At 50.8% G+C, this 19,275-nt stretch overlaps 5 protein-coding genes across 5 annotated transcripts; 2 read left to right on the forward strand and 3 right to left on the reverse strand.

Annotated features, from left to right (window-relative positions):
- Positions 1-222: 222 nt before the first annotated feature.
- CCOS01_01965 (uncharacterized protein) lies at positions 223-1,810 on the reverse strand (the record flags this gene model as incomplete). Its single annotated transcript, XM_060450157.1, has 4 exons — positions 223-316; positions 368-1,346; positions 1,403-1,453; positions 1,507-1,810. 4 exons carry the CDS (start codon positions 1,808-1,810, stop codon positions 223-225), a joined length of 1,428 nt encoding a protein of 475 aa, XP_060318807.1.
- Positions 1,811-2,053: 243 nt separating this feature from the next.
- On the forward strand, positions 2,054-2,467 carry CCOS01_01966 (uncharacterized protein; the record flags this gene model as incomplete). Its single annotated transcript, XM_060450158.1, has 1 exon — positions 2,054-2,467. The coding sequence occupies one exon, from the start codon at positions 2,054-2,056 to the stop codon at positions 2,465-2,467; it is 414 nt and encodes a 137-aa protein (XP_060318808.1).
- A 1,606-nt stretch (positions 2,468-4,073) lies between these two features.
- CCOS01_01967 (uncharacterized protein) lies at positions 4,074-5,412 on the reverse strand (the record flags this gene model as incomplete). The annotated part of the gene is made up of 3 exons (XM_060450159.1): positions 4,074-4,476; positions 4,543-5,129; positions 5,188-5,412. The coding sequence occupies 3 exons, from the start codon at positions 5,410-5,412 to the stop codon at positions 4,074-4,076; spliced, it is 1,215 nt and encodes a 404-aa protein (XP_060318809.1).
- Positions 5,413-9,782: 4,370 nt separating this feature from the next.
- CCOS01_01968 (low-affinity glucose transporter HXT1) lies at positions 9,783-11,579 on the forward strand (the record flags this gene model as incomplete). The annotated part of the gene is made up of 5 exons (XM_060450160.1): positions 9,783-10,673; positions 10,724-10,765; positions 10,836-10,970; positions 11,023-11,129; positions 11,207-11,579. The coding sequence occupies 5 exons, from the start codon at positions 9,783-9,785 to the stop codon at positions 11,577-11,579; spliced, it is 1,548 nt and encodes a 515-aa protein (XP_060318810.1).
- Positions 11,580-12,808: 1,229 nt separating this feature from the next.
- On the reverse strand, positions 12,809-19,275 carry CCOS01_01969 (uncharacterized protein; the record flags this gene model as incomplete). Its single annotated transcript, XM_060450161.1, has 2 exons — positions 12,809-17,275; positions 17,350-19,275. 2 exons carry the CDS (start codon positions 19,273-19,275, stop codon positions 12,809-12,811), a joined length of 6,393 nt encoding a protein of 2,130 aa, XP_060318811.1.

Raw genomic sequence — 19,275 nt, forward strand, 5'->3', positions numbered from 1 at the left:
AAGTTGCTTTTCCCAAGGGTGCGCTTCACTTTGCGGACTCGCGGAAGTAGGCACATCTTGCCCGAGCCATGGTCATGGGATTCTGCCAGAAAAGCAAACATTTCTCATATTGACTCTAACTCACTGCGGTAATGACAGCCGTCGCTAAACTTACTCTAGACACGAAATTTTGCGAGACAGTTGAGATCCTTTCCCGCGTACCTGGTTCGCAAGGTGTTCGAATCAGGAGATTGTGCCGGAGTTGTCGGCGCAGTTGAAAACTTTCGAAATCAACCCCGATGCATACGCGTCCTTGATGGACACGGCTACACTGTATCTGTTGCCTACTCAGTTTTCGTTCTTCGGGAAAGGAATATGATATACTTACGTTCCGGCGACTACCATGAACAGGCCCACAAGGACGACGAAAACGTGAAACCCGTACATTGCTTTCTTTGATGCACCTCCCTTTCTGTACGATGAAAAGTCCTGCATCCACAACAGTGCTGGGAAGATGAGACTGAAGGGAGCAAAGCAAAGAGCGCCCGCGAGTCCGAGAAGATAGTTGAGGATGGGGACGGCTTCTGCCACGATGAAAGCCAGGATACCGAGCGTCATGTTGCTGCCAATCCAGGTTGTCCAGTGAATGACGGTGTTTGCCTGTAGATGTTGCGAATCTCTCAGGATGCGCACAAAGAGGTATTTCGCCGCCACATGTTGGTAAATACCGACACCGATAATCAGACCAGGAAGCGCAACACCATACGATATCTTCTTGAACAAAGGACCAGCGCTTCCAAAAGCAGGAGTCGCGAGCCAAACACCACACCACCGGTAAATAACCAGTGAAAATGAAAGATACATCGCCAAAACGAGAACACCGGTCACCAAAGCAGCCTTTCTGTACTGATCCGGCCGACGCATCTCCGAGATGATTGGGAGATACATGGAGGAGCCACTGTTGCTGATAAAGATGTTTGCGCTGGCGGTGATACCAGCAACAAACGTTGGGTGGGCAATCGCCGTCCAGCCGAGGTCGAAGTCACCGGGAGGGGCGACAGCAGGTCGATCTTGTTGGGTGACAGCAACAACGAAGATAAAGACGGCGATGAAGAAGGTGGCGAATCCGAACCAGGTGAGCCAACCCAGGCGGCTGAATGTGCGCACTGCGGAGAACATGGTGATGAGGATCGCACCAACCAAGGTGAAGATGACGGTGCATGCTCCGTGATTGGAGAGAGCATTGAACGCGGTCGAGATAGAGACAATACCCGCTGCAGAAATGAGGACTTGGGCAATGAGGATCTGCAACCCGACAAGTTCCTTTCCGACGCGACCCCAGAGGCGACCGCACATGTCAGCCAAAGCTAATTGCAGCCATCAGTATGTCTTCATGTTGGGGTGCAGGCAAGACCCGACTCACTATGGCATTCGGGATGACGATTACGGAACTCGCCAAGGATGACTGCAGTGTCTAGATATCTCATCAGTATTGTTGTCGCTGTCTTCGAGTGCGAAAAGACTGACAAGTATTGAGAACGTGCCACCCAACAAGAGAAAGCGCACCGCCTACGGCCCCAAGGGTGGCGAAGGCTCCGGGGACGCTCAAGATGCTCATGGCGAACTGGATCTTGAGGAACATAATCGTGGCACTCTGCCAAGTGACTGTGCGAAACTGGACGCCATCTTCCGTATCCCTGAAGACTTCGTGCGTCGTCAAAGCCTGTTCTTTGAGTGAGGATATCTCGTTGTGGACCGAAGGCGGTCTGATTTTATCGTCGTTCACCCCGGAAGGTAAAGCGTGGCCAGCATCGACTTCGCGGGTAGTCATCTTGATAGTCGAGTTTTCGTGATTTGATGCAGACGCTCTTGGGACCACAGATGCGGAAAGTCGGCTTCGTGGGTCCTATTAAATGCTCCATCATCGGCAATCCGGAGGACTACCTTATCTGAATTTATCAACTTTTCCCCATGTCTTTATCATGATGCTAGCCCTTGAACAGTTAAGTGTAGCACCCGTTTGATGCGCACCCTGGCCTAGATAAGGGTAGCTTCGTGGAGATAATCCATGAAAATGCATACAGTGTGGTCGCAAGTCGGGCACCGTCTTACATCCCGACTCAATTCCGATGCGCATCACCACAGAACAACAAGCTACGCTGCGGTTGTGGACCATATCCGACTGCCAATGACAGAAAGTTTCAAGAAGATTGCTTGCAATCCAGAATGGAATCGGTGGTTCTTATCACACGCTAAAGCCATGCTAATGCACTCGCAGAGTTGTCCCGGCCATTCGGTATCCAATGCCCACTCTGGCGGATGTGCCAGATATCCAGGCATCGATCCGCTTTGTCTCCTAGGCCTGCAGTACGGGGACTGGACCCTTGGTTGGTATTTGGACAACATTACCTGGGCCACCGCTTCTTCCAACTCCTCCATACGGATAGGGAGTGGACGTGATAATGAGAACACCAATAACCTTGACTAGAAAGGAACCGGAGTAACAGTGCACTGTCGAACTATTCGTCATATCGGCTAAGTTGTTCCGGACCATTGATACGACTTTACCGTTGCTGTGGCTTTTACCTGGCCAGGTTTTGACCCCTAAATCATTGTTCATTGGTTTTAGAGTTCACGTGGGACCCATGCGAATAGTAACATTCTCTTGCGGCGATGTTGTTTTACATGGTCGCGGGCGACTCTAAGGCCCGAATCCAGGCGAAAAAGATTTCTCTTCGTGCGTTTGTGTAAAACTTCTTGGTGCGGAGTGTCCAAGTCCAGCAGTCGGGATATCTAGTGCTGCGAATGTGAATGAACATGGTACTTGGCTCATTGATGACGGCCAACCAAACGGCTGATGGTTTTCTATGTATCTATGTTTTCAGTTACTACCAGCAACTTTTCAGGAACCCCCTTCTGGAAGTGTCTCTCACAATTGGCAAAGAATTTCTTGAGAGTTTATTAAATGTGTTGATAATTACTACTCAGTCGGTGGGCATCAGGGGTTCGTTCACTGCTCCACATACCCAACTTAATAGAACAACACTCCACTAAGATCATGACTAGAATTCTAACGCTGTTGTTGTCAACTTGAATTTGCTTAATCTCTCACTTCTTCTATCTAACAGCATTTCACAAACGGAGCACAAAATATTTGTTGACGTAGGCATCCGCAGATAGACGGAGGAGAACGGCAAAAGATGAACATGCGGCCAGTGTGGATTGAACACACGACCTTCAGATTGATTGAATGAAGTTTCTCGGGCACGAAGTCCGCTTCAGTCTGACGCTCTCCCAACTGAGCTATGTCCGCCGCTATTGTTCGTGAGGAGCGGAGGCTACCACGCCACCATGGATCGTTGCTCGCTGTTTGGGTGGTTGAGAAGCAGTCTTAGTTTGGTCGGCGACGACAACGAACAGCGGGTTGGTCGGCCCTGAAATGGGACTACTACGTCTCATGACGGGGCAAATAGCAGATACGATGAGTACGAGAACTTCAAACTTGGAATCTCGTAGAAATTGATAGAGCGCAATCTACAGACTATGGTGTGCGAGAAGACGTAAGCGCAAAGAGAACATGGACTTTGATAGGTAAGGTAGGTAAGCTTCGGAAGCTTATCTTGGTCGTTCTACCTGAGGTAGTTAGTAAAGTACCTGAGTGCAACACCTCAGGTTGTTGATGGACTGATATAAACATCAAGGCGTGGATCTGAAAGAGACTGAGAGAACCAAGACTCGAACGTGGCGAAGACCGTACTGGTTCGTATGCCTCATCGCATAACAGGCTCCAAGACATGACAAGGTGTCCTGCGCCATGGCTTTTCTCACGTGGGATTGCTTTTGAGCTGAATTACTAATACAACTACTAATTGTTGGAATTGCATGGTCATTCATGTGTTCATTATGCTGCTAAGAGGCTATCACTAATTGCATACAATTTCGAAGCCTTTCCTGGTAATCGCTGTTTGTGGAAAATGTTGCTTGGTTTTGGTGACATCAACGTGTAGAAGGTTGGGTGGCAGCAACAAGAAAAAAACATGACTCGAGATTCATACCGCGCTCACTGTCTTATGAAGCAAACCTTTCGCTCCAAGTCAAGCCTGGAAAGCCATGGGGCAACCCCTAGCTTGACTAATTCTCTCTCTCGTACGTTCCATGTACTCCTTGCCTTTGCATCTCTGTGCGTCAGGGCCAACTTCCGGGATGGTGTATCCATCCGGGTGATACTTTGAGCCTTCATCGCCAGGTAAGTGTCCGCCAATCAGTCTGGTATAGAGAGCCGAAGGACTCCATCGCCACCAGAAGCTCGGCTTGACGTAGTATGGGTGTGCGAGGTAGTTTGGTAAGTACATTCGGCCAGTCTTCTTGTCCACGTCTTGAATCATTGGGTTGGTCCACCATTTTGGTCGAGGCAGACAGAAGTACTTGAGGACATTGCGTCGGAAAGCGACCAGGTTCTCGAAAATGAAGAGGTCCAACTTGCTGGGGTCCTTGTACCTAAAGCCATAATGGGTCAGCTATTGATTCTGTGCGTCTAAAACATCAGTTGGTCGGGCTTCTCACCCCATGGCTCGTCGGAGTACAGGTTCCATCAGGCAACGCAATTGCCTGAACACGAAGTTATGCGTAAACTTAGGGAAATCCATCAGAAGAAGAGTGATGTTCGCGTGTGCCAGCTTTTCATTTGAGATGGCGTGGACCATATTGTGCTCTTGGTAGTCTAAGCACCACTTCTGCAGCGCTTCCAACCAGGCTAAGGCATCATCTTTTTGGCTCATGTGAGGAACTAAGCACTCGTAGGAGATGCCCATCTCGTTGCCTAAGTCTTTCCAAAAGATAGCCAAGGCATTCTTCTCGAACATGGTCAAGTCCCTCCATTCGTACAGTGCGGTCCAGCGCATAGGTTCGAGGACAAAGAGGCTGAGAGTGTAGAGCATATCATCGTTCGATATCTTGCCGGCCTCTCTCCAGCGGCTATGGAGGAAGTTGACGCGAGAGATGGCATCTATGTTGCGTCGAGAGTCCGGTGTGTTGTATATGATTTCGTACATCAACACGCCGGTGTCTGTCCGACGCTTTGATGCTGTGCGATCGCCTGAAAGTTGGCTGGTGGCTACCAAGAGCTTGGAGATCGTCGGAATTCCATACGTCTGCGGACGGCTTAGCTTGAGGGCCTATTTCGGCACTGCTTCTCGCTTCTTGACTGACCTTAAAGAGTGCGAAAGACACGGATGTATAAAATGTTACGGGGAATTCCCTTTCCGAGAGCTCACGCATTATCGAAGCTGCGTCTGACAACGGCAATGAAGCCATTTCTTCTCTTGTCTTGTACTGGGAAAACCTCTGCTGGAACCCATCTCGGCGACGGTATCGCAGGACCCGAACTGCGAGCATGTAGGCAGTGATTACCACAAACACTGGTAAAAAGTACATGGTGTATTTTTCCCTGGCTCGCAGGTGAAGAGTAAGAAGGGTGGGAAAATGAATGTCTCGAAAGCGAAGATGACGGGACCGGATGGCCTTTGTTTTATTATCCCCTAGGCATCATGCGGTGCGACTTTGGAAAGGAGTTTCCACATTACCCCAGACAATGCATTTGATTTAGCCCATCTTCTCGTTTCTTTGACCCTGGTCCTCGGGTGACGCCCCAAAACCGTCTTCTTTTGACATCAACAATGCGAGTCGACTTACACGTGTGATGCGGGGGTGTCTCAGAGCCACCAATCATCAAATTGGGTAAAATTCATGCAGTAGTGCAGATCTGCCGGGACGGCGGCATTCTGTAGTGCGGTTGGTGCAAGCCAAGAGGAGTAGAACAGCACTTAATGGGGCTAAATCTGACAAGAAAAACCGGAACCCGTCGGGCTTCCGGGTGCGACTATCAGACGAGGTTTGGACTGAATCGAGTTAGCTGGTCAGTTGGAGTCATACAATTCGACTCAGACCTGATCGGATTGGTAGGCTTTGAACTTCAGGTCGTCGGAAAGGGCATTTCCCAAGGATTCGGTTCACACACAAGGGCCAGGCGCCATTCTTCTAGTACTTGGACCGTCCCCGGATGACAGCTGATAGCCTCCCCGAAAAGCAAGTTTCCTCAATTTGCCCAGTGACCAAGGTGATGAGCATTGCAGATAGAATTATTCTGATTCGTCGACCCATGCTCGAGGTCGCGACTAGGCTGCTTCGTTGTCGGTTTGGTTCAAGAATGGAAGCTTCGGCAGGCTCTGGTCACCCTAAGGAATTGTACTTGTGAGGCACCTGTTTCCGCCGGTCGCGTAGAGGGTTTTGTTTAAACTCATGGGGCAAAATGCTGAAACTGGGAGCTAAGTTGGCAGATCTTCGATCTCGGTGATGACCCACCCATGTTGAAACTGTCAATGGGACTGATACTCCAACTTTAGATGTAGTCGGTGAATTCCCACATTCGCCTTCTTGACTCGACAGTATCTGTAAGTCCGGGGTAGCATCTGTGCCACATTTAACTTAGTTCAGACGTCTCAATATCGAAATTCCAAGGTATTCACTACGTAGAATCAACCGCGGCATTCGGACACCAATGCACGATGCGATAGTCGTGAAATGTTGGTGAATAATGAGTCCAATCTGATGCTTTGCGTTGAGATCAGAGCAGTCTACCATATTTCGACGCACTGATTTGGCGCCTTTGATCTACGAGACAAGGAGACCTCAACGATCAGCGTGCTGCCATGAAGGGCTCGCCAACGTAGGGTGACCGTCTAAAATAGCAGCAGGCACACCCAGCCAGCTTTACCGGAGTTGCACCTCAAATTTACGTTGATCTATAGACCATACGTAAACCGAATTTCGAAACTTGAGCTTTTTCAGTCATCCACACCGGGCTCAAGAAATGGACATCCGCTCCGTGACCCCTCCAGCTCGATGTTGAGCCTTGAAGCGGATGGCGACATGTCATATGCCAACAGCCAAATTTACCAACGTTCCTCATACTCAGCTTTCGCAATCCTGGATAAACTGACTCATTATGTGTACTCTTGATCAAGCTGTCGAACGTGAGTGCAGATTCCACGAAAAGGTGTCGTACGATGCCGGTACTACCCGCCCCGTAAACGTTGTTGGTATCAACATATGGCCTCGGCAATATTAGCAATATACTCGACCGCATTGCCGTTGCCACTCACATATTCTCGGTCTCGAGCTCGAAGTGTCGAATAACTAATTCGAATAATCATACTATCTTACGTTGTCCCCAAGTGTTGAGAGTTAGTATGCAATGCCCCTTGTTGACTTTGAGAAAACGTAAATTTGAGAAGAGTGATGGACCTCAAAATGTGTGGTATTTCGAAAGCAATAACTTCTCTTCGTAAGATACCACAAGTCTGCTCCTTGGCAACTGGTGAAATTCCGCGGAAAAAAGGGACTTTACTGAAGTACTTTTGAGCCAGGTCTAATGTCTGCCTTCTTTACGTCGATGTATGCAAAGTTCCAGGGTGTTCTGAGATCTCGATCTTAAGTGTTTAGACATACTAAGTCTAGTTTGATTCTTAATTATGAAAAACCTGGCCGACCGAGTTTACGAAAGTGGCGACTAGCACGACTGCCGGCTGGCGTTTTGCTCAAAAATGATAAGTAAGCACGTTGAGACAAGTGCTTAACTTTTAGACTGGTTTAAATGATAGATTCAGAGCCTATGGTGAACATTTCTAGCCTCTCACGGTCCCATTTCGCTGTCGGGATACCAATCAAAAGTGAGGCTTGTGTGCTGATAATTTCTTCCATTTTCTATCAATAGAGTAAAAATAACTGTGATCGATACAAAACTGATTAGAAAATACAGCCTTTTATGATTATGATGACATGTTGGCTACCTTTTTGGTGGTCTGAGCCTTGGCAGTGCTCCTGCGCAAATAGTCCAGGTAGAGTAAAGTCGGATCATGTTTAGACGATCGCATCCTGCGATGAACTCAGAACTCATAATCACGCCTAAGATCAATCGTGAAAAGGAACCGACCATGACCCCATGGCAAGTCTAAAGGCCTATCTCAAGATGGTAGTTGAAGACATTGATCAAGTCTCATGTCTACGCGTGATCAGTTACCCCACAAGACTGCCGCCGCTCTCCCTAAATGCTACCACGAATGCTGCGAATGTTATCTTTTTGAGTGTTGTTGAATTTACAAGAAATGGTGCTATCATTCCGCTCTAATAGCCCCTGCATCCTTTCACATGATTGATTTCGCTGTTGTGGTGACCGCTGTAGCGATCGGTGCACTATGTCTTTATCCTTCTCATTCTCATACACAGGTAAATACCCAGCTACGGAAATCTCAAGGATGTAAGCCAATATGGCCATGCAAGATGATGAAAGTCTGAGCATCTCAGTTGTCTCCATCATGACCTCAGATCAGTAACATTATTTCCGACTTTCGTCTAACGCAATACGATAGTAGTCCAGGGAGTGTACCTGTAGCGTTCCCAGAAGGCTCAATGATGAAATATTGCTAAAGTGAAGAGAGAGCGCATCCGTATTGCATCAAATATGAAGAAGGAACAAACGCTGCCGAAAAGTCCGAATTGAAGGTCGCATGTGCTCGGGCATTATTCGGAATGTGGGCTCATCAATCACCGTTCTGGACCTTCAGCTGCCCATCTTCTACACTGGTCTCGAGAAACAGCGGATTACTGCAGCATCAAATTGCATGGTTCAAGTTTGGCAGTGTTCATTGCGGAACTACTTGAAGACTTGTGCGTCCGGGGGTGGGTAACATGTTCATGTTACCTATAATCATTCGTGAGACAACTCAATACCTCGGTTGACCGCAACTCAATGGTCAACCCTCTCCTGATCAATCCGCTCAAAATCTCGCAATCCCTTTACATCTTCTGCATGCCTTGACACCAGATTCTTAGATTAGATGATTGCTCATGTGTCGCACTTGAAAACAAAGCTGCAAGGATTGGGAGAGATAGACTCAAAACTCTTGTAGTTGGAGAACAACTTGTAGTAAAGCTGATGACCGTAATGGAAACTTACTTATTAACTTGCCACATATTTACCAAGACATTGATGAGCTTGTATGTCCAGTTACAACGCGAGGGAGAAACGGTCCGTCAGTCCGCACACCTACGCAAAGCCGCATAGCCTCACCGAGACTTACGAGTCATTTGTTCGGAAAGGTGGAATGGGAAGGGCGAGCCGCCGCCCTCCTCTCAACCCCCTCCTAATGCCCGCGTTCCCGACTGCCTGCCGCCAGTAGCACTGGCCCCATTTTGACAAAGGTCAAGAACCCCGTTAGCGTGAAAGAGACCCGGTGTGACAACCCGCGTTATATCCCCCACGAATCCACACATATCAAAACTGGAAACTTTGGGGGGGGGGGGGGCAAGGGCAGCGTGGTGTGAGAGAAGCGGAGTTTCTCGCAACCGCTTGAGTCTTGACAAGTCGTGTCTGGGGCCTGATTATCAGCGTCATTGGCCCACTACCGCGCTTGAAGTAACAGGGAGCTATGCGGGGTTTTCTCTCCGCAAGTAACGTGGGCATTGGTACATCAGTAACATCGGACGACCTAGCAGGCTTGCATTAGCCATTGAGCCATGTTGATTCCTCCCGAAGTTCACGCGGATGCTACCATTCCCCGGCCGTCAAAGACCGAGCCGAGCAATATCTGTTACTTTGAACGCCAAGGAAGAAAGGCAACCCCATGGGGCACGCTATGGATCCCAGACAAACGATATATAGCAACGACATGTCCCGTCCATCTGGTAGAACTTCTGCTTGAGACATCACTATCTCTACCTTTCTATCAAACGTCATTTCTTCAATAATGGGCCACGCAAAAGAAGCAAACGCCAAAGCCGTCGGCGCCGAACTGGCGGCCGTCCTACCTGACATTGGCCCCTGGTACAAGCAGACTCACATCCTCCGCCTTAACCTCTGCATCGCCTCCCTCATCATGTGTGCCTCCGCGAACGGGTACGATGGCTCCATGATGAACGGCCTCCTTGCGCTACCCCAGTGGCATGCCTTCATGAAGCAACCTACAGGCGCCTGGCTAGGCTTCGTCAACGCCGCCTACTCCCTCGGCAACGTCCTCGTTTACCCCGCCGCCGCGTGGGTCTGCAATAAGTACGGCCGCAAGATGGGCATCTACATCTCGTGGGTCTGTCTGGGCACCGGATCCATCCTGCAGACTGCAGCACCAAACGACACCGCCTTCGTCTGCGCTCGCTTCCTCATCGGCTGTGCTTCTGGATTCTTCCTCTCGGCGCCTCTGTTAATCACGGAAAACGCCTATCCGACGCACCGCGGGATGGTTTCTGCTTTGTACAACTGTGGCTGGTACTTTGGTGCGGTGGTGGCCGCCTGGGCGACGTACGGCACGAGAAATCTCGACCACTGGGCGTGGAGACTGCCCTCGCTGTTGCAAGTGACCCTGCCCGTGCTCTCGATCCCCGGTCTGCTCTTCATCGGGGAGTCTCCTAGGTGGCTTGTCTCAGTAGACCGAACCGACGAAGCGAGGGCAATTATTGCTCGAAACCACGCCGGTGGCGACACCCACTCACCTCTCGTCAACTTTGAGATGATGGAAATCGAAGACACTATCCGAGCGGAGAAGGAAGCTCATTCGGAGACAAAGTGGTCCGATCTCTGGGCCACTCCCGGAAACCGACACCGACTCTTCATTTCCGTCAGCTTGGGCGTATTTGCACAATGGGTCAGTAATTTGAAATCACCTATCAGGATGGTATACTTATTTGAATCTAGTGCGGTGTTGGCGTCGTCAGCTACTATCTAGCCATGGTGCTTGTAAGTGAAACCATCCACAATACTTGACCCCTTGCAAAGTGGAACCAAGCTCTGACATATGGCATTCTAGTCCTCTGTCGGCATTACCTCTGTCGACGACCAAACGCTCATTTCAGCTTGCATCCAAATCTGGAATCTGATATGCGCCTCCACTGCTGCCATCATGGTTGACAGAGCTGGCCGGCGAGGACTGTTCCTTGCTTCGGTCAGTCAAGACACATACCAAGATCCAGCAATAACCACTGACAGGAAGATAGGGAACCATCATGTTGATCTCCTTCTCCATTGTCACCGGCCTCTCCGGCAGCTTCGCCAACACCGGCAACGCCCCAACCGGCACAGCAGTAATCCCCTTCCTCTTCATGTAAGATCCCTCCATCCCCAGTGATCACTAGTCCCAAGGACGAGAAAGGAGACACAACCAACTAAACATTCTCACAGCTTCTACCTCGGCTACGACATCGCCCTGACCCCGCTCATGGTATCCTACCCTGTCGAGATCTGGCCCTACCGCCTGCGCGCCAAGGGCCTTACGGTAGCTCTCATGGTGAGCATCGGCTGCGTCTTTTTCAATACTTTCGTCAACCCTGTTGCTCTCGAGGCCATTGAATGGAAGTACTACTTTGTCTTCCTCGCCGTTCTCGTCATCATGCTCATCAGCGTCTGGTTCTACTACCCCGAGACGAGGGGCCGGACGCTAGAGAACATGGCTTACATCTTTGATGGCGAGTCTGCTGAGGTGGGCACTGGCAATGCCTCGAGCGCGCTTAAGGAGGCGGAGGCTTCTCATGTGGAGGTCACGCACAAGAGTTAGAAGGTGGAGACTGGGCGCTGCCGCATGCAAAAGTCTAGGTTCATATTGGTCTGTAGACAAGAGTGGAAAGTCAGGCGTAAGATGAGATACGTATACCTCATAGTACCAATCGATCATTATTGCCATTTTGCCAATGCAAGATACCGGGTCCTTCAGAGTACTTGCTGGGTTTTTTAACTTAGCCGGGGTGGTTGACCGGGGAGAATTCCATACCGGCGGGTTCGTCCCTCAACGCAGAAAACGCAGTCTGGTATCATATCGAACATACGGTTCAATCTGTCCCAGCTCGAAGCCGCCGAGAAACCATTCCCACATTATCTCCAACCCCCACAGACGGAATACCTTTTCTCTCAAATCTACTAGTCACTTGACTCCCTTCTCGCAGCAGTCCTCATCTCAAGTCACCCACAGCCCCTATTAACAAGGATCTCCGCTCCCCCAAAAGTCCATCCCCAGCCTCACCCCTGTCCAACCCCATAACGGCAAGCCAACTACTAACGCCCATTGGACCACTTCTCCCCCTTCAGCTACCGGGATGGGTAACAATCCGGCGGCTCTTAGCTTCGGCATCCAACGCGGTGACCGCCCGCGCAAATTCCGGAACCGAGAGCAGTCAGTCTCACGCTCACACAGACAACAAGCCACCAAGCGCGACGCATTGTCCGATACTCCCCGCGCTGAGTTTGTGCTAGCACGCCGACACTCCCCGGACCCAAGCTAAGTTTATCGAAAAACCTCCCAATACGCGTGTTCTCCTGAGCCATGATCGGATTGACGGGCAGAAAAGATAACCGAGTCCTGCCAGAATTTTGGTCGAAGGTGAGACTCTGTGACTTCGGCGAGAGAGAAATCAGCCTGCAAAACGCGGAGCCTGCCAAGATCTCACCCATGTTCATAGACTCCTGCTTCCGCGACACGCCAAGGCTCCTCGTAAGGCAGCTGTACGCGCCTTTTGTGCATGTTCAAAATGGTCTCGTCTCCTAGTTGTAGGCGAAAATGATACCCGGCGGCGCTATACTCGGCCTTGGTATGAAATAGAGGGGAAATTGCGGTTCATAGACTCAGTAGGCAGGCTGGGCACGTATCCTGCAAGATCTTACTTTACACCAGTGAGAACAATTGCTTCCGTTCAATCATCTCTGGAATCTGTATACCGCGGAAGCCGTGAAGGTTTCTGGGAGGAAACTATCCAGTTGCAAAGAAATACTTCATCTGACAGACTAAGTAGTTCAACGAGGCCAAAAAACATCGTTCACATTAAGCGACTCATCATCGTCATCCTCCTCCGAATCATCCACAGCATCGACCCGCCTGAACAGCTTCAACACCCCCTTGTTCCCACACGCAGCCGCGACATCGACCGCCGTCTTCCTGCTATTGTCCTCCAACAAAGGATCCAATCCCCTCGCCGTCAGAGTCTTGAATCGAAGAACGTGGCCCTCCGCCGCAACGTGTAATAAGCTCCGTCCATCGTCATCTACCGCCCCAAAGTCCGCGCACGCCGCCTCGAACGCTCCGATCCCGCCCTCTTCGTCGTACAATTGCGGGTCACGATTGAACGTGTAGACTTCGTGCAGCTCTTTCTCGAACCCCGCGTAGTACCAGAATAGCGGCGTCTCGCCCTTCAAATTGCGAGCGTTGACGTCGCATCCGCGCTCGACGAGCGCGTTAAACAGCGGTCGCATAGAGGAGACCCAAAGCATGCGAGAGAGAACGTGCAGAACAGTGTTGCCTTCGTTGTCAGGGATGAGGGGGTCCGCTCCGGCTCTGAGAAGTGCGTCCGCGGCTGTCGTCCTCTTTTCGTACAGAGCTCGGTGGATGGCCAGGTACAGCGGTGTCTTCCCTTCATTGTCTCTTTGATCGATAATCGATGGGTGCTTCTCTATCGTGTAGGTGAGTGACTTTTCGATGATTGGTGTCTCGTAAATATGCTTTGAAGGAGGGCTCAGCATGTGGTGAAGTATGTTTTGCCCGTGGGTGTCTCGCGCTTCCACATCCGCGCCGAGGGAGACGAGATGGTCGAAGACCGATACCTCTTTCGTTGTCTGGGGGTCCCATGGATCTCCTGGTAGTAAGTCCAAAGGCACATCGGGACCCCGTTTAGAGGAGCAAGCAGCATGGAGAAGAGTTCGACCACTACCGTCACGATGATTTGCGTCGATCGCCGGCAGCTTCAAGAAAGGATGCACGATGTGCCCATCAGCTAAGAGCTGATGTAGAACGACACAGTCCTCATGGAGGTGCGGCTCGAAAGAGTATTCTGGGTCACCCACAGCGTCATAACTATCGGGCGCTTCGTCAAACATGTACAAACCTTTAGCTTGCAGCCGGGAGTAAATCTTTTGATGGTAGCAGTCTTTCCCAGAGCATCTTGAAAAATTGGACAGTGGGTCGGCTCCGTGGGACAAGAGGACTTCGATCAAGCTAAGAGCTGAGGAGTGAAGCTTGGTTCTCTGCTTCTGGTCATAAGTCGTGTTACCAGACTTCGCCGCAACGCGATGTAAGGGGTACCACTCGGCGTCTGGGAGCTTGCTCAGGTCCCACCGACGGGTTTCGGGTTCCCATGGTTCTTTGTCGTTCTTCTCGATCCGGATGTTGGCATCACCCCCGGCAGACAAGAGAGCATCGAGCACTCCTGGTTGCAACTTGTTGATAGCACCAAAGATCGCATCCGCGTGAACTATCGCGCCATGCTTGACCAGAAAACGAGTTAGGTCGACATCGTGCCCTGCATAAGAGAGACAGCTTCGTCCAGCCTTGTCCACAGCGTTAACATCTGCTCCACTCAGGATCAACTGATGAGCGGCGTCCACGTGGAACAATCCGACGCCATCTTCCGTGCCCAAGGCTGCATGAAGTGGCGTCTGCCCTCGTGAGTTTCTAGTTTCGAGGTTTGCACCTTTACTGAGTAGGTACGGTAAAGCTTGAGCGACATGCCACCAGTGATAGCCTTTGGCAAGCGAGTGAAGGACACCATCTTCATTGAAATCAACGCCAAAGATCTCTACGAGGAGACATACCATACCGAACACAGGAACCGCCTGATGGACTGCCTGCAACAGGAATGCTGGACGAGATTCTTTGCCGCTGCAGTTTGACACGTCGTGGGCCCATGCCTTGTTGTGGCCAAATCCAGGTTGCTTTCCATCAACCGGAGCGGACCAAATGCCCTTTTCGACCTGTGCTTGCGACACGAGCAAGCCAATGCGATTGACAACAGAAGTAAAACCTCCTCTGACGAGGATCCCCAAGTTGGTAAGCCCACTGATCTGGTGAGGGGCCAGAAAGTCCACGCCCAGGTTGAACAACTCTTCCATGACATCGTACTCGCGACGTCTAAGTCGCGTGATGAACAAAGTCTCGTTTGCTTTGCCTGGTATGATGACTCCAGGCTCACGGAGTGCCTTGTATGTGGCTTCACGTCGGTGGGGGATGAGTTTCTCGTCAAAGGTAGGTAATCTCTGGCCAAGATGTGCTGCTGCCTGCGAGCTCTTCAACGAGTGCTTCTTGGTTGCACCTGATAGGCACTTAAGCGCATAGTCTCGACAGTCGGAAGTGGTTGTGTCGGTTAGGGAACCGTATGCTGTATCAGACGTGCCCCAGAGATTCTGCTGGGTCAGATCAGCGCCATGTTCCAAGACCATCTCTATAATCTCTTCGAGTCTTGCCGTGTCCTCGAGAGGGTCGAGTTTATCCCTGCCGCTGCGCCCATCACTCGAATACGGCCGTGTGGCATCTTCCTTCGTAAGACCCCCACACGCCCCATTCTCCTTGACATGAGGTAATTTCCTACGCCATAGTTCGAGCTCATCCTCGAATCCGGTAATCGCGGGCCGTAAACTCACCCCCTTGACATTGGCTCCTGCGGCGAGCAACATTGACACTATCTCTGGTCTCCCTGAGAGAGCAGCGTAGTAGAGCGGTGTGCAGTCGCACCCGTTTGTGTATCCGTTGGCTGTGGCGTTGACCCCAGGGATTGGGCTTGCACTCGCCGCCCTCAGCCAGGCTCCTCGCCACATCGGACTGTCAAGTGGTTTATCCGAACCTCGATTGTGAAGAGCGTCAAGAAGCATACCAACAATATTGCCCTGCCGACATCTAGCAGCAAGGTGAAGCGGCGTCAATCCTTCGTATGTCTCGATCGTAGGGTCCGCACCGGCATCAAGCAGCTTCTTTGTGAGATCCTCTGACACCGTTACGGCTAGATGCAACGGGGCGATGCCATCCCTGTCGCGAACATTGATGTCTTTCGTAAGAGATACAATCAGTGAAAGGCAGGTCTCGTCCTTGTCGATGTTACCACTTTCGGCCTTAATACATAGTCGATGAAGTGGTGTTCGACCACGACTATTGGGTTGATCAACGTCAAGGCCCAAGTTGAGCAGCATCCTCAGCATATCGAGCATATCCTTGGATCTCAATTCGGTATTGATTCGCCAGCAAAATTCGTGAATCAAATTGTTGCCTTGGTAATCTGTGTCATGAACGTCCAGACCTAGACTCACGAGGAAATCCAAGGTGGAAGGACCAGGTTCCTGCCGACTGAAAGAAGCCCGAGGCCCATTCTGTGACTTGACTACCTCGTGTAGAAGGGACCTCCCCTCAAAGTCTCGAGTTTTCAATAAGGCACCCCTGTCTAGTAGCTTCATGATTGTGTCTTGCAGTTCAGTCTCTGAGCTGGAGGCCTTCCCTGAGACAGCCTGAAAGAGAATTGTTGCGCCATTCTTGTCTCTTGTATTGATATCCACGCCGGCTTGAATTACCACGTCCAACAAGTCGAACACTCGTGAGTTCCGAGAGAACATGGCGTCCAAGGGCGTTTGTCCAGATTTGTTTCTCAAAGTCAGGTCTGCGCCAGCGCGTAAGAGTGCTTCTATGACTTCGGGTTCTGCGCTGTAGGATTGCAAGGCAATGTGCAGAGGGCCATTGCCGGTATTATCAACGATGGTGCAGTCTGCGCCGTACTCGATGAGCTTGAGGGTCGTGTCTGTGTGGTAGTCGTCAAGCGAAATCAGAAGCGGCGTTTTCCCATTAGAAGTGGCCTTCCTATTGATATCGGCCTTACCGGTCTCTACGAGAAGAGACAGAGACTCTGCCATCACCTTCCCGTGAAGGGCAGTGCATCCATCGCTATTGACGGCATTGACATCGACGCCTGCGTCAAGCAGAATTCTCACCCATACGGGATTGCCGGTTGTTATGTGCAGCAGAGAATCACCAGAAGGAGATCGATCGTTAATGTCGGCCCCCTTCTCTATGAATAACTCTAGCAGGCTCTTGAGCTTATCTGGCTCGGCCTCTAGAGAATACCCTCTGCGACACTGTTCGAGAGCGGCGTACAAAGGTGTGATTCCAACAATTCGATTCCGATCGGTTTCATCACGAGACAGGAACATTCTCATGCGGCCCATCCCAGCAAATTCGTCATAAAACTCGCATCGGATTGTTGGGTCCGCTCCTTCATTGAGGAGGAGCTCGATGGTCTTGATTTGAGCACGCTGGCTTGCCATGAACAGAGGGGTTCCGCCATGGACCTTGCGATTGATATCAACCTCGGGAAGTTGGAGGATCCGTTGGACTAAATCGTGCCGGTCCGATCCAGCAGACCAGGCAAGAGCTCGATGGAGGGATTCTTCATCTTTGAGAAAAGGCAAAAATGCATTCAGGGCCTCCAGATGTCCGTTCCTGCAAGCATACTGCATTATCAAAAGGTCAGCGAAACGATCAACAGATATGTAAGCACGTAGTCAGCAAAGACGTGGTCACTCACCATCAGGGGTGTATGTCCGATCGATCGAGGTGCGTTTCCACACCGACGCCCAGGGTTTTCCCTTGTCTTCTCAGTCAAGGGATTCACACCAGCGCTAAGGAGGACTTTGACGACCTCGGGATAGTTTTTCGAAGCGGCCTCGTGCAACGGCTTGCGACCACTACTAGTCTCATCATGATCGGGATTTGCACCAGCGTCTATGAGGACCTGAATAACGCCGGCCATCCCATTCGTAGCAGCCCACCATAAGGGAGTCATTCCGTGAACGTCCACCGCGTCTATCTCAGTCTCGGGAGACAAAAGAAGATGTTTTGCGTATGCAGTGAGCCCATGCATTGCGGCGAGGTGGAGGGGCGTTATGCCAGATTTTGCATTACCGATTGTGAACCACTGAAGTTTAGTCCAAATGTCCTGAGAATCCGGGCCACGCATTAGCTTGTCCAGTGCCACATTGATTCCGGTCTGATCATGGCCCGTGGCCGTTGATCTAGCAATATGGATATGCCAGTTATCCAACGCATAAGCTAAGAATGGATACCTGAGCTTCAGTTTGACAATTGGAGTGTCTTGTGCCTCTTTGCCTTCGCCGAAGACCCCGGAGAGAAGATACGCCAGACATGCTGAGCCGAGGCAAGCATGCGTGTCTCCACAGCGAAGTACCGGGTAGCCGTTATCATATGATGATCTGGTCGTACCCTTGAGGTACTCTGTAAAGGAATGGTGGATCACACAGACGGTTTCGTCCGGCAAGATTTCTAAGAGAGGGCCACACGCAGCCCTAACAAGGTCTTTGGTGCCCCTCAAATCATGAGCCACATCGTTGTATGTGACGTCAATCATCTCAGCTATCTCGAGGAGCCTGAGAGGACGGGTCGCATGGGTAACCCACTGCAGAATCAAACGTTGAATCGCGTCGGGCACTCTTGATCTGCGGGAGTGTTCGTTGAGTAAGTCGGTGTACATCTGGTTCATGTCGGCTGGCAAAGAGGCGAGAACTGCCTTGACATCGGCCCCTGCCTCGAGGAAAGAGTCCATGACCAACTTGGCATAAAGGAAGAGGCCATTGGCCCGACCTGGAATGGCCGCCTGGATGAGTTGTCGATCATGGTCGGAGATACCTGAAACATTCAGCGCCTGTCGCACAAATGTCGAAATATCGGCATCGACTACGTTCTCTTGAAGACGAATCTGATTGCATTTGACATGTCGTAGAGGACCCTCAACGGCGGGAACCGGACGACTTGTGACGAGGACTTTCACTTTCGAAGGATTCCAGTTGCCAAGCTTGGCCAGTGCCTGTAGAAAGATATCGTTGCCACGATCCATTTCGTCGAGAGCATCAGCAATGCAGTAGACTCTGCCAGGCAGTCCCGAAAACGCCAGTCGAAGATCGTCCCACAGGTCTTGCATCGACATAGTGGCGAGTAATCGAGTTTTGTCGCTATACTTCTCCTTCACCACATACCCTTTCAAACGCTTCTGGAGTGGTGGGCTGTATGCCAATACCTGGTCAAGCCAATCCCTGAGAAGTGCAGCCGGTTCATGGTTCGCGTCAATGATTTGTCGAAAGAAAAAATACAGTACCGGGCTCCCATCGTTGTTATCCGAGAGTTCCTTGATGATCTTCGAAGCCAACACCGACTTTCCAGACCCTGGGATACCTTTGACCCATAGCAGACCGGTATCTTCGCTTTGTAGCCATTGCTTGTAAGAATGGCTGGCCGTCAGCCAATCTCCTGTGCCTGGGATGTGCGAACCAAGGTGCTTGCGGTACTCGCTGCTTTCGAAGTCGTATGAAGTGGGTTTCAGCCAGGCTCTGAGTTTCTGGATAACTTCAGGAGTCTCGGGGAGAATTTGTTCGGGATTGTAGTTGCTGACATCGTCGCGGTCGATGATCACAGCATCATCTTCGCTTTGGGAAGACAT

The sequence above is a fragment of the Colletotrichum costaricense genome (assembly GCF_030867565.1).
Source record: "Colletotrichum costaricense strain IMI 309622 chromosome Unknown Scaffold_2.1, whole genome shotgun sequence".
NCBI lineage: Eukaryota > Fungi > Ascomycota > Sordariomycetes > Glomerellales > Glomerellaceae > Colletotrichum > Colletotrichum costaricense.